Raw genomic sequence first — 17,833 nt, forward strand, 5'->3', positions numbered from 1 at the left:
ATGATTTAGTACTTAATCAAAATTTTCTTAATTATTATGAATTAAAATCATATCTCCAAAAACATGATAACAATATAACGGGTGATGATATGGATTATTATTATTCGTATTAAAAATGAAGTTTTGAAATATCATGATAAAATAATTTCTAAAATTAAAGACAAAATTAAAAATAATGAATATTCAAAGGGAAAAAGTAAATCACAACTTAAACAATTGAAAGATTTCAAAAATAAAGTATTAACAGAAGAAGATATTGATGAATTATATAAATTATATAAATTATATAATCCTGAGCCGCAAAAACCAAAGGAACAAAAACAAAAGGTGCAAAACGCCCAGGTCCTTCAGACCATAAATGAAGCACAAGCTTTAATTTATGATTCATTAGTTAAACCATATTCAGCCCGACTTTTAAATGAAGATCAACTTTTGGAATTCATCCTTCAACATAAACTCGAAGCGGGAAAGTATATCAAACCTTTATATACAGCATATTTAAAACAAATGAATAGAATACATCCAGAATTAATGAAGGGGGGAATGAAATCCAAAATCAAAGCAGATAAAATTAAACCACCTGCAACACCAAACCCTCCAACGACAGTACCTCCTCCTCCTTCAGTTAATCCTTCATCATTCACTTTATTATATCCATTTCAAACATTAAAGAAGCAAAAAGATTTTAAAAAGGATTTCAAAATATTAAATAAACCAACTGACCATAAAATTCAACCGTTAAAGGAAAAATTTAGTCGCCCTTCATTTGCACCATATCCATATTCATACGAAATCGATCATTTAGAATATTCAAGAGGAAACGTTACTTATTTATTTGCCATTAACATTAACACCAGATATTTATATTGCATTCCGGTGAAAGGGAAAACAGAACAGGAAACAAGAAGAGCTATTCAATACTTACTAGATCATGAAAGAGTAGATAATATAAGGGGTGATGGTGATAAAGGATTTCAGGCAGCTATGGCTCATTATTTCCCACAAATTAATTTTTACTTTTCATCCTCTCCATATACGTTTCATAATAAAATAGTTGATGCGGTAATGAGAACTCTTAGAGATGCGTTAGGGGTTAATGGTCAGATATACTGGGATGGAAATCATGACTCCATCATACAGCAGTTAGTATATTATTACAATAATACATGGCATAGAACAATAAACATGAAACCGGTGGAAATGAAAAATGATATTTCAAAAGAATGGGAATATATTAGAAAGCAAATGGAAAGGTTGAATGATGTTAAACGTGAACAAATTAATTCGGGGCTCATGAATTTTAAACAAGGGGATAAAGTTTTGATTCATCTCGATTATGGAAAAACTGATAAATCAATGACAAAAAGAAGACGAAGATTTGACACAATAGCTGAATTTGTTAGATATATTAACGGCAATGCATTAGTTGAAGTTGACAATAAATTAATAGAAATTCCGATTTATTTTATTACTCCATTATATTTAAATAATATTTAATTTTTTTATTTCGTAAGAAATGAGTAACAACGAAGCAGTCAAGAGTCCAGACGATGAATATAAAAAGAAACTAAACAGAATTAAATCAAAAATATGTTATTACAAAAAGAAGCCACAATGTGGTGGGGTTGAAAACGATAAAGAGAGGAAAGAAATAATCGAAAAATTAGAAACTTATCGTTCAATCCTTAAACTGAGTGAAGCAAAAATAAAAGAATTTAATAGAATAAATAAATTGATTGGAAGAGATGAATTTAATAAAGATGAATTTTTAAACTCTATCCAAATTTAATTTTTATTCCTCTTCGACAACATCTCTCTTTCCATCATTACCGCATAACCACATTTTCTCAATTTTAGTGGTTTGTTATTTTTAACATGTTCTTGCATCATTTTTATCATTTCCTCCCTTGTTATGATTCGTGGTAAATTTTGAGCTTGTGGGGTATTCATTTATGATAAAAATAAAAATTTGTTATCACTTATTTTATCGTTAAGTGACTCAAAGAGTCCGGAGACAAAGTCTCATGGTTTTTAGGTTATTCAAAAATTAATTCATAACTACCTTCCTCCTGAACTGTTGTCAAAATAACTGTCGACTATTTGTTCCCATGCACCAACACCAAACATTGCTTGAGGACCTCTCACATCCATAGATGTATAAATAGAACCTACTGGGTTCATTAAATCAAACATATGAGATATTATAGGATTGTCTCTTTTGAACTTAAAATATAGTGTAACTATTTCGGGTTTCTTCTGGTTTGTGTCAGAATATTTTTTATAATATAATCTTATGTTTTCAGGGTATGTAAAATCTTGACTATAATATTTATTTTTGTCATCTTCATAATAGTATACTATTCTCGTTTTTTCTATTGCATTATATCTTTTATATCTATAATAATCTAAATATAATGTTTGCTTTTTTGGGTCTACATGTGCGTCAACACCATAGTCATAATAATACGGTGCTGGAGCTACGTTAGACAATGTCATATCCGTCATTTCATAAACTCTTAAATATTTCTTTTGTTCGTCTCCATATAAGTTTAAGTAGCAGTTGTTGTCTAATGGAACTTTAACTTGTGTGCCATTATTCTTTATATAGCCTACATACATTTCATTGTTATTTTTCGGAATGAGTTTATACCGTATACCATTTCTTAAGGACTGTACAAACTCCCATCTAAAATATTTGTTTTCTTCATTGACAGAAAAGTCGCCAACAATAGTTTCAATATTTTTTGTTCCAACTAAACTTTGGTATATTTCGTTAACAAATGATATATCTGCTTTCTTTGCTAACTCATCGTTAACATATTCCTTATCTGCCTTCTTTGCTAACTCATCGTTAACATATTCCTTATCTGCTTTCTTTGCTAACTCATCGTTAACATATTCCTTATCTGCTTTCTTCCCTAACTCATCGTTAACAAATGATATATCTGCTTTAAGGTCTAAACATTCTGAAACCCATCCTGTATCAGCTTTAGTTTTAAGAATCTTCGATGTCCGTTCATGATACCATTCAACCCTTTCTATAATTTCATTATCTTTTTCATTAACATATTCCTTATCTGCCTTCTTTGCTAACTCATCGTTAACATATTCCTTATCTGCCTTCTTTGCTAACTCATCGTTAACAAATGATATATCTGCTTTCTTTGCTAACTCATCGTTAACATAAGTTTTATCTGCTTTCTTTGCTAACTCATCGTTAACATATTCCTTATCTGCTTTCTTTGCTAACTCATCGTTAACATATTCCTTATCTGCTTTCTTCATTATGTCATTTAGGAAACCTTTTATGAATTCCTCATTTAAATTAAATCTTCCAATCTTCAAAACTTTAGGAAATGCATTTAATGCGTAATATCTTTGTTCTTCTGGTGGAATTGATGTTATATCATCCGTTATTCCTTTAATTTTTGAATTCATAAATAAAATTTCTTTTATATTTGATATCACTGCACCACCTTTGCAAACGAATTCGAAATGGTCATTTTTCAATACTATCTCCAAATCTCCATATTTCAACATTTGCGTTTGTTCTGCCGTCTTTGAATTATATGCATATATGGCGTATGTAATGGTCTGTGGTTGCTGTTGTTTAATCATTTATTACGATTTAAAAATAAATATTTAATCTGTTATCTCATCAGCTATTTTTTCTATTTGAAATTGCCATAATATTTCATTCATAAATTCTAAATCACAATCAAATAGGTCAGTTATTCTAAATTTAATATTTGATAAATCTTTTGAATGAAGAATAAATGAATTCCCGGATAATTGAAACGGATATGATAAAGAAAATATGTTTAAGTTGATGGATAAAATGTTTTGTATTGATGGGTAAGAGTTAGGGTCTAATGTTTGATGTGAAAATCTCATTGGGGTATTAACTTTATCACATTTGATTAAAATGAAATTAGAACCAGTGTCAGAATACAAAACATCCCCAACATCTTTTTCAAAATTTAATATCCCCAACAATGAACGAAGACGAGGAGTACAAAATTTAATTTTCAGCGGAAATTTAATAAGGTTATTTATTTCATCAAGTTCAAAAAGTTTATCAGGTTTTGATTTAAAATTTTCTTCATACCATACGATAAATGATTCATTTAAATAACTTAAAATCATGTTAATATCCCATTTCGTTATCACATTATTTATATACATATCATACGTTTTTAGGTCTACGACCCCGCCGCTATGCGGCTCATGGTCATCTTTAATAAATGATATATAATCTGAAGGGTCTAAAAGAATGGGATTAAATTTACCACTCACAGAAACGAGAGTAACATTATAAATTCCGCTAACTGTTAAATTTAATTCACAGTTATTATTCGAAATAATATTGATAATTGACATTTTTTTATTACGATTAAAAATATGGTAAAGCGTTATTTTCCAGTGATAAATAAAACTAGAATAAGATTACCTCAAGAATTCATAAATTCAACGAATAAGAAATTCATTCATGTTATAAATTTTAGTGTTTTCAGAAAATATGAGTCGATGTCATATTCATCATCAGGTTATATTTCACTTCATTCAAATTTAGTTCAATCAAACCCATATAATGACCATTTCATAAGATTTTCAGATGGTATTAAAAATGTAATTGATAGATTAAAATATGAACAGATTGACAATATCGAATTTTTGGAATTTTGGTTTAAATATCCCGATGGAAAAAAGATTGAAGTTAAAGATAAAGCTGATACTATAACAAAAACAATTACAATGACCGATCCGGATAGTGGGGAACAAAAAGAAATAAAACAAACGATAGAAACTGGTGAAAGGTCAATTATTATCGATTATGATTCAAAGGATTATTATTCGATAATGTTAATGCTTGAATATTAAATAGCCTTAACAAAGAATTTTTCAAGTGATATTTTATATTCATCAACTATTTTATTATAAATATCATTATATGTTAAATGAAGTTCAGTTGTTGTTCCGTTCTTTGATATCTTAATTGTGCTAATATCCTTTATAGGATTTATTTTTGCAACTGTTCCGCAGCATGAAACCTCATCATCTATGAAAAATTGAATCTTCACGTCTGAATCTTGAACATCACAAAGAATGGCGATAATGTGAATTAATGATTCATAAGGTAAAATAATTAAACCGGATTGGTCAATTAAATTTATTATTGAATCATAATTATCAGTTATGATATCACGGTAAATTTTCATTAATTCAGAATTAATGTCTATTTTATATGGCGCATTGCGACTGTAATCGTAGATTCCTGGGTTCTCGATGTTTGATGAAAGAGGTGGGGGGTATGTTGGATAAGTGGGAATTTCAACAGGTTCTTTACCAGGTTCAGATAAAATGATTGGGTCTCCATTCTCACGGTTTTCTTCATTCTCCTCATTCTTCGGTAAGTCACGAGTTAATAAATTTGGTTGAGTTGCTGACCTTGTTAATTCAGGACTAACATTAACTTTAACATTTTGAATAATTCGTGATTTATCATCATTTACGTTATAACCAACCGTAATCTCTGCTTTTGCGTTAGTGTTCTTTTGACTAGTGAAACGTCTTCTCATTTATATTCGAATAAAAAAATATATTTAAACTTTTATTTTGCTGGAACTTTTGAATCTATTATTTCCTGTATTTGTTCATGAAGTTGATTTTTAGCATTTTCATCGAAATTAATAGACCGAATATATTCATTAATTGCATTCTTATAATCATCTGATTTCTCAAATTTTCTTTTATCTGATTCCTTAACTAAATCATAAGTTAAACCTCGTTGCTGATATAATGGTTTCTTAATTAAATCTTTGAATGCTTGAGATAAAGCACCTGATGCAATTCTTGCTACTATAATTGGTTGGAATTGCTGTTTAAGTTCATCTTTAACATTTGCGAAAACTGGATCGAATAAAGCAACTTTAAAGAATTTCTTAGCTGGAATTTCAGGTCTTAAATTTGCATATTGACCATCAAACTGGTTAGAATATCGTGGTAATCCATCCGGTCCCTCTTCAATAGCATTTAATTCTTCATTGAAGTAAGAATATGGATTATGACGGTATGAATTAATTGGACCATTTTCACCTTCTCCAATGTATTGTTTAACAGCTTTTCCATTTTCATCAAATTGCATAGGATAATGTTCATTATATGCTTTACGTTTAGGATAATCCGTCATTGTTAATTTATACCCATTTATGACTTTAATATTTCCTTGACCATCAGTAACGAAAACTTCATTTATTCCATCAGGTTTTCCATTTGGACCCGTAATGTCTGCTTCGTGTGCTTCCCAATTTGGTCCGTGACGTTTGGCATATGCTTGAGCTTCTGGTAATGTTAAAACGTTTCTCATTTGTTTAACATCCTTTTGAAGACCGGCAACAATGTGGACTAATTCTTTCATTCCGTCTGGAACTTTCATAGTTCTATTATATGCACCCTTTTTGTTTGTTCCTTGTTTTAATGGAACCTGTAGAAGATTTGCAATTTCTGTCATGTTTAATTATAAATAAAAAATAAAAATTAATTATAAAAAGTTATTCGAATTTAATGGAACCTTTATTTAAATCAACTATTATTTTTCCATGTTCTCCTAATTGTTGATATTGTGTGTAAAGTTCATTAATGCTCATTGGTAAATTCACTTGATAAAGCATAACGTTCAACTGTTGACGACTAAAACCACTGAAAATGAAAAGGGTGGACAGGTTTGATTTAATGTTTGTGCTTAATGCTTTAAAGTATTGAACAGCCATGAAGAATGAACACTGAATGTGTCGACATTGAGTTAATAATTGATTAAAATATGATTTCTCATTAGTTATTAGTTTTGATTTCACCGCATCATCTAGAAAAATGAGTGAATGCAAAAATTCTCTATCAAAATTTGAAATAGAAAGTGTTTCAAATAATTCATCCCGTTGTTTATCAATAATTTTATCCTCTAATCCTTGCTTCTTGATTGTATTATATAATTCTTTATACATTAAAAGTTTTTTAAATAATCTTCTGCTTCTTCTTGTGATAAATAAATAATTGGAATTTTGATTAAATGCTTTAAAGATTCAAATGTATCATCTGAAGGTGAACCTGAACGGTTGATATAAATTAACACATGTGAATAGGGTGAAGTGTTAGCAATAATGATAATTTGTTTTAATATCGTTAATGTTTTACCTTTATTTTGTTTACCAATTGCTGCAGTGATTGAATTTAAGTAACATTCAGAATATGGAATTTTCATTAATTTTTCCTTAGATAGAGCATTTCTATTATCACTCAATGCTTCATTAATCATATCATCTACGTATGTATTATATACTCCTGCTAATTCTTCATAAGGGTGGATGAATTTAAATCCATTTAATCAAAAATAAATTTATAATTTTAAACATTTCTATTCATCAATATTTCATCATATGAACTTCTATACTGCGGTGGTGTACCTGTTGGATGATATTTCAAACCTTCATCCGGTGTCCATGTCCAATATGTAGTCCTAGTAAACCAAACCTGAGGAGGATTTGTCACCTTTGAACAGTAAGTGTCATTTTCACCCTGAATGATTGGATAAGCTTTCACTTGTACTGTAACTTGTGAGTTGAAAGTTTCTAATCCATCAAAGAATATACCCGCTCCATCACGTTGAACTGGAATAGTGCATAAGAATGAAGTTTGGTCTTTCCATGTTCTAGCTAATGGCGTGCCATTATCATCATTCAGTGGTCTAGTTAATGAGTCCTCGTATTCTTCTGTGCATTCATTCACTCCATCTAAATCAGAAGCTTGAAGCATACGTGTAAAGAATATGTCACCCACTGTGGTCATCGCTTGATCGGGGAAGTTTCTGGAATCTATAGTGACCTGAAGACCTCGAAGCATTGGATTTTCTAAAACTGTTCTTTGCATTGCATTCTTCGGAAATGTTAACACAACATCTGTAACATTATGAAGAGCGTATGAGAAATCTGAGCTGATACCTTCAGGAGTGATGCAACCTCCATTTAGTGAACGAACGTCAATATGTTGAGCTGGAATCATGAATGGATCTTCCTTACTGAATAAACGTGGTATTGCTTTAACTGATTCTTCAATTAAACCGTATCCTGGTGTAATGCATTTATCCTCTAAAACTTCCATCTTTGTGCATGAAATAATAACGTCTTCAACTGTTGCGTCAGCAGATGTAGCGGCTAAGCTTGTAATTAATTTGCAGGAAGTCCGATTTGTTGGAATTTGCGATCATATTTATAAACATGATTCATAATCTTTTCATAATTTTCATCAGTTATCTTTTCATAAACGTAATTTTGTAAATCAGCAACTCTTAACGGGTCAACCTGACAAAATACTAAAGTATCCCTGAAAACATAATATTTAAGAATGATTTCACCAAATGATTTAGGATAATCATCGAACGCCTGAAATGCTAACAAATCATTTACCGGAATAATCATATCAAAAGTGACATCAACTTCTTCATTTGCTTCTTGAAAACTTCTGAAGGGTCAATATATTTACCACATACTGAGTTATCATATTTTTGAACATTATTATATAACGAATGAACAAACTTTTTAACTTTCCTTTCTGATTTTGGTTTATATGTTGCAAATGCGAAAGATTCACGGGCGCAATCCATCTGAAGATAACCGGCATCACCTCTTTCGGTTTCTACTTCTAATTGCTTAAAGCTTTGATTTGATGATTTATAACCAACGAATAAACGCATGCATTTAAAAGCGGCATCACATGTGAAAGCTTTATTTGAAACTAGAGTTGCTTTAACTTTGCGTTTAATATATGTGTCACCTAATTGGTTCACATCATGAGCCGGATTTGTAATTCTTAAATGAGTTTGTTTATCATCAAAATATGGAGCATCAGAGTCATAGCATGAACTTTCAAGTTCTCTATAATATCTTCTACCGTCATTCTTTGCGAATATTTCATTTATCTTTTCGAATGAATGAAATACATTTCCATTAATCGGTTTAGTGTTTGGCACTAAATAGTTAGTCGTCATTTATGATGAAATAAAAAATCAAAATTAAAAGATGAAAATGAATTTTTAATTTTAATGAAATAATCAACTATGGCTGCAGGATTCTTTAAAAATTGGGATAAAGTAAAAAGAGGAGCGCATAAAGTTTGGGAAACAATGAAGAAGGAGCAAATTGGATATTTAAGAATAAAGAAGCAATTAGTGACGTTGCTGAACAAATAGCACCTAATGTTCCGGTAAGGAAGTTTAAATAAAGGAGAAAAGTTTATCGACTACAACCGATATTGAGATAAAAATAATATTTATTTTTCCACTACTTTCCTCCTATTTTATTAAGTATTCCTTCAGCAATTCCACCAACTGCGTTACCTGCTTGTGCTCCCATCGCCGGATTACCTGCTTTAGCACCTAATACTCCACCATGATAGTTCCTGCCGTTTTCGCTACTGGTGCCAAAAAGTTTGCAATGGGTTTAATATTTTTGATGAACCCAACTTGCAGCTTTCTTAATTCCTTCCCATAATTTTTTAAAGAATCCTGCCGCCATTTCTGATTTAATATTAATTAAAAAATATATTTCATCACTTATATTCTAATTTTTATTTAATGATAAATGAAACCAATATTAAAAATAAATGAAACAGAGGAGGAAGAAATAAATGAAAGTGAAATGTTCAAAAAAAATAAACGTTGTTAAACCAATTACTGAAACAAAAATTTTTCATCTGTTGAAGAATTTAATGACTATTATGCTAATAATAAAAAATTATTTGAAGAATTGACAACATGTAAATTGAATAAAATGTTTAAAGTTGAGGACAGAGTCCAAGACCCGGGAGGTCATGGATTCAAAATTTCAAAAATAAAAGGTGTTGTTAGTTTAAAATCTATTCCTCAATCAAGAATCACCTCATTAATGAAAATTGATGATTTAACAAAAAGAATAGAAATTATTGAAGAAAGAATGAATCAAATAATTGATTTCATAAATCATGACTCGTTGAGCCCGGGTCCTTAAAGCTCAAGGCACAAAGTGCCCAGGACTTAAAGTCCATCACTGAGTTCAAGGTTATATTCATCAAATATTTCATTATTAAATGCAACTTCTGCTAGTTTATTTATTTTTTCAATACGATCATTTGAAAGTCTATCGTTTAATTTTTTCTGAAGTTTTTCATTTTCTAGTTCTGAAACTTTATTTGGATGATATTTAAACCCGTTAAATTCTTTTTCCTCAGTTTTGATCATTAATTTACAAAGAACTTTTGTGGTTGGAATTCGTTTAAACCATTTATCATTAATATTTGTTATAAATTCAATATCTGGAATTAATTCCCAAATTTTTGCATTTTCAATTAATTTATTATCAAATGCAAAAGCAATAGGTTTAATATTAAACTTACCTTTATAATATATACTTTCTACATAATCATCGAAATAAACATCTACTTGTTTAACATTTTCAAGAATTGGTGAAAGAACATCCATTAATTGATTGACGGTTACGAATCTTGATCCACTCATTTTCATACGAATTAAAAAAATAAATTATTCAAAAAATGTAAGACATGAATTTTTAAAGTTTATTTTTTTATTCATGAATGATAATTATATCTGATTTCTTTTACTCTCTCGTATATACTAGATTTAAAGAATTCAGAACTTTTACCATAATCTCCTAAATGTTTTCTTATCCCTAACGTGTGCCAGTTATTATATGAAACTGTATAAACTTTATCTTTATCTTTACATCTTTCATCACTTCCAATATATTTATATCTCAGTTTTGATTTTGCATTTTCATATTCATTAACGTTTAATAATTCACAGTCTTCCTTTTTAAATAAATGTTTAAGATATTCAGGATTTAATACTCTACGTTTATATGCTCCTAACTTAGTTCTAAAGGTTTTTCTACAAAATTTAGGAATTCCATCCTCTTTAATGTCATCAATGATTTCCATTTCATTATTTTCAATTTCTTCTTCTCGTTTATGAGGTCTTTGATTATGACTCCATTGATTCCATGAAATTAAATATTCTTTATCATTATATTTATACCTCATTAGCTTATTTTGGCTTTCATATTCATTTAATAATTCACAATCTTCATTTTTAAATTGAAGTTTAACCCATTCAGGATTTAAACAATGTTTAATTAATCGCGGAATATCTGACATCATCTATATATAGCTTCTTTTATAAAAGATAAAAAAATAAATTATTTTAAAATTAATGTTAATTTTTTAATGATTTATAAATAAATATATTTTAATGCATCGTCTATATATAGATGTAACAAAAAAAGTCACTAAACCCGCACTCATCTACTACTATTAAATCAAAAAAATATCAATATTGATTCACTACATCTATGTTCGATATAAAGATGTGCATAAATTTTCAAATATATTTTAATAGACATTTTTAAAATTAATAAATATTATTTTCATTACTGGGTATTTTTTCGGGCATGTTATAGTTCATGCATCCATGTTTCCAATTTTTATGAAAATACAGTGAGCTTACTTTAATATTATTCATTTATTAATCAACTCAATAAAATAACGACTTTCAAGAATCCCCTAAGTTTCATTGCTGGCACGTGCCTTTATTAAAAAGCCTTTAATAGTTTCATAACCATTTCTGTTAGCAATATCTAATGGAGTTTCATTTGAATTATTTCTAATATTAACATCTATACTTGGCTGATTACATAAATATTCACAAATATCAATATTGCAATTCATTACTGCCAGATGAAGAGGAGTATTTCCAGTTATATCCTTCAAATTTATATCATAACCATACTGCATAAAGTATTTCAGAGCATCAACATTTCCATTTTTGGCAAATAAATGAATTATTGATTTGCCATGATTACATGTGTCAAACTTATTAGCACCACATTCAATGAAATCTTTGGTTAATTGAATATCTCCTCTGAAAGCAGAAGTAAGGAAAACATTATATAAAATTTTTGGCAGAGCAATTGTATGTGTTATATTATGAAAATAAAATATCGTGGCTAAATCTCTTTGATCTGAGGCTTCTTTAATTAAATTATAAACACCTTGGAATTTAGATTGATCCAAATCCATGTTATTGATTTTCTTTATTTTTGGTAAGAATTCACCAATCTTTTGAATAAAGTCTTTGTTATTTGCATTTTCTGATGTTAGGCTATTTATTTTTTCTAATTTTGAAGAGTTCTCTTCTTTCAATTTATCAATTTCATCTTTTAGAGATATGTTATCTCTTCTTAATCTTGCTAATTCATCATTCTGATTCAAAACATCTTGGTTAAGCTTCGAATTTTCTTTCTTCAATTCTATTAATTCGTCATTAATCGTAATAATTTTCTGATTTAGTTTTGCGATTACATCTTCTGATTCTTTAATTTTATTGGCTCTTTCTTTTGATTTATCCATAACTGTTTTCAAAATTGATACAATTGATACTTGTCCATCAGTGGTTGATGAATTATTAAGGGAATCTATAGCATCTCGAATTTCAACATATTCATCATCTAAATATGACATAAGATCAATGAATATCGGATTTTGTTTCACCAAAGAGAATATAATGTTATTTGAACTTTTATTTCTATTTTTGAAACAAATCATTAATTTCTCAGCAAAATCTAGTCCTGCTTCAATAATAGAATCAATTAGACCATTATGATTAATTGTGTCGATGTTTTCACATATGAAATCAAATATATTTTCATTGTTTCCAATATATTTACAATATTTAATCATTTTAAGTATATTCTCTGATGTGTATTCAACATTTTTGAAATTGTTCATGAAGAATGACATCAAAGATTCACTTTTCATCACTTGTCCAAGATTGAATAAGTCAAAAGCAACGTTTTCTTCAATATTTTCTGGAACTTGTAGATTCAAAATTTTTTCGAACATCTTGTATGTGTCAGAGTTTTTGAGATCAACATAAAATCTAAATTCTTTTGTGGCTCGATTTAAATAGAATTCATTTTGCAATTTATTACAAATTGCTAAACCAATATAAAGATTTGTATCATAAACATGATCATTGATATATATCTTAATATGATGAGAGTCGAACTTTTGTAAAGATTCGCACACTTTAGCATAAATGTCACACATTTTGATTAATGAGTTTAGCGGTTTTTTAATTTCCACTACATTTCATTTTTTATTTTTTCATGCCATTAACTGTTATGTTAATATGGATCGTAATTGGGGCCAACAAATGAGAAATTTGACTGTCAAGGAAAAGATTAAAATAAATTATAAGTATAGAACTAATACATTATTTGTTACTATCTGTCAAAAGGTTTGTAGTGGGTGAAGACTCATAATTTTATGAAATTCGGAAAAAATATTTTGAAAAATTTGAGAAAAAGAATTTGTTATCCGAAATTTATTATTTAAAGCTCACAAACAATCAGATAAAAAAATCTTACCTATAAACAACAATAAAAAAATAAAATATTTTTTTTCAATTTTTCAATTTCAGTACGAAATTCATTAAGAATTCGTCAGTAATAGTAGTTGAAATAATCATGGATAAGATTTTATCGTTTTTCTTTTATCTGATTAATCATCGTCTTCTCTGATGCTATTTGCACCATTATTGTCTAAAGATACAAACAATGATAGGAATAGATTGAAAGCAAAATACACGGAAAGCAAAATAATGCTACACATGAGATATTTTTTGCAAAATTTTGGGTAATCACCTATTTCGCTAACAATTTGTTCCTTGCAGTTGTCCCAAGCAATACAATTAAAACCAGTTTGCACATTATATAAATAGGGAGATAAATCGTAAGCAAAAATCGGAAAATAAATCTCTTCTAGGCTGTCCATAATAGAACCAGTAGATGTGTAAGATAGGACTGAAAAGAGTAAGAGTATAAAAACGAAAAATGTATAAGATTGTTCCCAGCATTTGACATATCGTGTTATTCCGACAAATCCAAGAGTCAGTGTACATACGGGGAGAATGATTTCAACCATCATTAATGGACGATGAAGCCAAACTCCGTATTCAAGTAATTTAGACATACGATTATATGGAATGCATACTAATGCAAGATTCCAGATCAGTGTGATAAATGTTGTTGGTATGAAAATTAGGCTGATGACTTTTTGCTTTAATCTGATTTGAAACATTAATGTCACTTTTTTCAAAAAGAATTCGAAATTCTGATCTTCTAGGTTATAATTATGATTTTCTCATTAACACGGAATATAAGTGTATGATTCCTTTCTCCAAATTTAATACATTAGATCATCAATTGATTCCGAAATTAAAAAAATGTCTGTAATTCAATAAGAATTAACGAAATAAAGCGTATTATATACTAATATTTACAAACAAACAGATTTAGAAGAAATGGATAAAATATTATTTGAAAACTTTGCATTTTTCTCTTAAAAAGGATTCTAACGGCTTATTTCTATTGTACTGATGGAAAAATGCAGGAACTGTTCCTATTTCTGACATTATTTGAACTTGTTTGTTTAAACGAATCGAATCTGTAGGTAAGCACCATTGCATTGTTAAATAGTTACCATTACAGCCAGTTAAATCATATTTGATATTTTGCTCATCCAAAATATTCTCCCAAACAAGATAATTAAGAATTGGTTGGTCATAACTCGGTTTCCAGCAGGAAGTCCATTCATCTTGAGATATCATCAAGTCAAGGAGCTGCAAATATGGCTTGACACCGCCAATAATTGATCCTGAGCATATAATATATCTATTTCGCATTTTATTCATCATTGTTTCGCCATAGCATGTTTTCATCCAATTTAAATTCCATCCACAAGAGCGGAAAGCATGTGGTTCAACAACAAAAAGCAGTCTGTCAGTAGAAATTTCTGGTCCAAAAGGATCTTTTTGGAAGTAAACATCAAAAGCATCTGCATGAAATACTCTGTCAACCCTATCTAAATTTTCACTAAGCCATTGTTGTTCAAATTCGTATCTAAGCATATGAGGCACATAATTTCTTTCTGGATGGAGATTTAGGCAATCATCTTTTATTTCAACATCTAATTCATTGAAAAGTGCTTGTATTTTGCTGTTAATTTGTATTTTCTTTGCAGCAAGAATTATAACTCTGCATTGTGAGCCAGTTGAACGAAGTGATCTAACTGCAAGCTCGAGACCTGGATGAAACTTATCTGCTGAGAATAAAATAACATCTCGTTTTGTACTTCCGCGATATAAATTTGATGAAAAATTGCAAGTATTTGGGTAAATGATCGTTTGTTGCTCATTTTGACGTTGCGTAAACAAAAATACTATAAACGGTATTAAGAAACCTATGTAAATTAATGGAAAGAAAGTTCTATAAAATTTCAACATTGTTTTGGGATTCATTGTAATAAAATGAAAATAAAATCATTGATTTATATGATATAGAATCAAACATGGCATATTAACTGATCAAGAACATTATACTTGAAAATTATATTTCATATGAATATTTATCATAGGTAATTCATGCCATTTCATAGCGTAATGCATTTTATTTTGAAACAGCATAAAAATAATATGCATATTTTTATATAAGGAACACTTTATTTTAGCGGAGATATGGTAATGCTGCATTGTTTGAATATTGCTGGGCCAAATCATAAGCAGTCTTATTTTTCTCATCCCTAGCATTTTTATCAATATTTGGAAGGGAGCAAAGATACTTGATAACTTCGATATTTTTATTTTTTGCTGCATAATGAAGAACTGTTTTGTTTTTATAGGATTTGGCATTAATGTCAATTTTTGGAAGGGAACAAAGGTATTTAACTACTTCTATATGATTATTTTTAGCAGCATAATGGAGAGCTGTTTTTAATGAGATGTCTTTTGCATTTACATCAATATTTGGAAGAGAACAAATGTATTTTATTATTTCATCAGTTCCATATTCAGCTGCAAAATGAAGATGAGTTTTATTGCCAATATCTCTTGAATTTATATTAATTTGTGGAAGAGAGCAAAGATATTTAATTATTTGCATCTTATTGCTTTTAACTGCATATTGGAGAGCAGACATCTTCATATGATCTTTTGCATTAATATCAATATTTGGAAGGGAGCAAAGATATTTAATTACATCACTATTATCATTTTGTGCTGCATAGTGAAGGGCTGTTCTTTGGAAACCATCAATTGGATTAATATCAATATTAGGAAGAGAGCAAAGATATTTAATGATTTCAGCATTGGTATTTTGTGCGGCATAATGAAGAACACTAAATTGATAACGATTTCTAACATTCAGATTAATTTTTGGATTTGAACCAAAACATTTAATGACATCAGGATTTTCATTTAAAGCTGCATAAAAGATGGCAGACATATGATTTATATCTTCAATATCTAAATCTTTAATTGGAAGATTTGTTAAATATTTAACAACACTTGAATTAGTGTTTTGAGCTGCATAACGAAGAATTGTTCTGTTGAAACTGTCTTTAACATTGAGATCAACATCCGGAATTGAGCAAATATACTTGACAAACTCAGCATTACTATATTGAGCTGCATAGTGCAAAGCTGTTTGCCCACTTACATCTTTTATATTAATATCAAAATCAGGAAGTAATGAAAGATGCTTTATAACTTCGATATTACTGTATTTAGCTGCATAATGGAGCACTGTCATGCCATAATTATCTTTTGCATTGATATCAAAACTTGAAATGAAGGAAAGATTTTTAATTGCTTCGGTATCATTTTGTTGAGCTGCATAATGAAGAAGTGAATTTCCTTTTTTATTTTTAACATGACAAAATCCAGATTTTTCTGCAAATAAAATAGTATCTGTATCGTCGTTATCAATAGCTCCTAATAATATATAGTATATCTTCTCAAAATCGCTTGGATTTTTATTACATTTTAATAATTTTTTCGCATTTTCACAGTCAGGTGGTTTTTCATATGTAATTCGTGTTCGGATGAAATACGATATATCAGATATGATATTACAATTGTACATTTCTGATAAAAAACTTAAAATTTTAAAAGCTGATTCATTATTCTCAATATTGGCAATTTTAACATGTTGTGCAAGTGAAAAGACTTCTGAACTTTGAAAATTCTTACTAATGATTGTAAATGTTTCAATGAACTGCTGAGGTGAAAATGAACATGAATCAAAGATCTTAGAGAGCTCTGGTATGGTCCTCATATCAATAAATTGTTCGTCATTATACCAATTGTCAAGATCTTTTGCATAGGCTTCATAGTCAATTGAAGTCATTATTCAATTGTGAAGAGTTCTATTGAAAATCGTTTACCATCTCATAAATTTGCATACTTTTTAATTAGATATTAATATATATCTAGATATGATCCAAAAAGAGAGGGTTTTATTCATCATATTCAAAAATTTAATATAATTTTCTTCATTCTATATATAACTTTCTGCTGATTGACTATTTTTGTGCATGCATTTCAATTAGCCATACAATCCATCCAGACAAATAGTCCAAACACACTATGCATGCAAGGATTATTCGAGTGTTTGGCAGTATTGCTGAATATGACCTTGTTTGACACTAATTTCTTCTGGATGCTCATGAACCGAATGAAATCGCCCTTCATAGAGATGATATAATATTAGAAATCATTAGAACAGTTCTTCTATGATAGGAGAGGAAAAAAAGATCTCATATTGCTGAATGCATTGAGGAACAGCTTTCAACAAATGAATTGTCGTTGTTGAAAAATAAAGTTGAAATTTTTATCTATATTGCAATATAACGATATCTTTTGGGTGAAAAACACATGTAAAAGCACTATGTGATT

At 29.1% G+C, this 17,833-nt stretch overlaps 6 protein-coding genes and 5 pseudogenes across 11 annotated transcripts, besides 1 other annotated feature; 2 read left to right on the forward strand and 9 right to left on the reverse strand.

Annotated features, from left to right (window-relative positions):
- Positions 1-7,977: part of a mobile genetic element that runs on past the window's edge.
- On the forward strand, positions 508-1,360 carry TVAGG3_1090880 (annotated as a pseudogene). The gene has a single exon. A coding segment is annotated over exon 1 (853 nt).
- TVAGG3_1090890 (uncharacterized protein) lies at positions 1,517-1,789 on the forward strand (the record flags this gene model as incomplete). The annotated part of the gene is made up of 1 exon (XM_051257018.1): positions 1,517-1,789. One exon carries the CDS (start codon positions 1,517-1,519, stop codon positions 1,787-1,789), a length of 273 nt encoding a protein of 90 aa, XP_051075775.1.
- Positions 2,059-2,853, reverse strand: TVAGG3_1090900 (annotated as a pseudogene). The gene has a single exon. A coding segment is annotated over exon 1 (795 nt).
- TVAGG3_1090910 lies at positions 3,026-3,618 on the reverse strand (annotated as a pseudogene). The gene has a single exon. A coding segment is annotated over exon 1 (593 nt).
- TVAGG3_1090920 (uncharacterized protein) lies at positions 4,878-5,579 on the reverse strand (the record flags this gene model as incomplete). Its single annotated transcript, XM_051257019.1, has 1 exon — positions 4,878-5,579. One exon carries the CDS (start codon positions 5,577-5,579, stop codon positions 4,878-4,880), a length of 702 nt encoding a protein of 233 aa, XP_051075776.1.
- TVAGG3_1090930 lies at positions 6,034-6,144 on the reverse strand (annotated as a pseudogene). Its single transcript has one exon. A coding segment is annotated over exon 1 (111 nt).
- Positions 6,242-6,511, reverse strand: TVAGG3_1090940 (annotated as a pseudogene). Its single transcript has one exon. A coding segment is annotated over exon 1 (270 nt).
- A 2,086-nt stretch (positions 7,978-10,063) lies between the features above and the next one.
- Positions 10,064-10,507, reverse strand: TVAGG3_1090950 (protein of unknown function, DUF4108 family; the record flags this gene model as incomplete). Its single annotated transcript, XM_051257020.1, has 1 exon — positions 10,064-10,507. The coding sequence occupies one exon, from the start codon at positions 10,505-10,507 to the stop codon at positions 10,064-10,066; it is 444 nt and encodes a 147-aa protein (XP_051075777.1).
- A 1,097-nt stretch (positions 10,508-11,604) lies between these two features.
- TVAGG3_1090960 (EP4 subtype prostaglandin E2 receptor binding) lies at positions 11,605-12,561 on the reverse strand (the record flags this gene model as incomplete). The annotated part of the gene is made up of 1 exon (XM_001300208.1): positions 11,605-12,561. The coding sequence occupies one exon, from the start codon at positions 12,559-12,561 to the stop codon at positions 11,605-11,607; it is 957 nt and encodes a 318-aa protein (XP_001300209.1).
- A 1,855-nt stretch (positions 12,562-14,416) lies between these two features.
- On the reverse strand, positions 14,417-15,400 carry TVAGG3_1090970 (nucleotide-diphospho-sugar transferases family; the record flags this gene model as incomplete). Its single annotated transcript, XM_001300207.1, has 1 exon — positions 14,417-15,400. The coding sequence occupies one exon, from the start codon at positions 15,398-15,400 to the stop codon at positions 14,417-14,419; it is 984 nt and encodes a 327-aa protein (XP_001300208.1).
- Positions 15,401-15,605: 205 nt separating this feature from the next.
- Positions 15,606-17,213, reverse strand: TVAGG3_1090980 (protein ubiquitination; the record flags this gene model as incomplete). Its single annotated transcript, XM_001300206.1, has 1 exon — positions 15,606-17,213. The coding sequence occupies one exon, from the start codon at positions 17,211-17,213 to the stop codon at positions 15,606-15,608; it is 1,608 nt and encodes a 535-aa protein (XP_001300207.1).
- Between the last annotated feature and the right edge of the window lie 620 nt (positions 17,214-17,833).

The sequence above is a fragment of the Trichomonas vaginalis genome (genome assembly GCF_026262505.1).
Source record: "Trichomonas vaginalis G3 chromosome Unknown ctg_186, whole genome shotgun sequence".
Taxonomy (NCBI): domain Eukaryota; phylum Parabasalia; order Trichomonadida; family Trichomonadidae; genus Trichomonas; species Trichomonas vaginalis.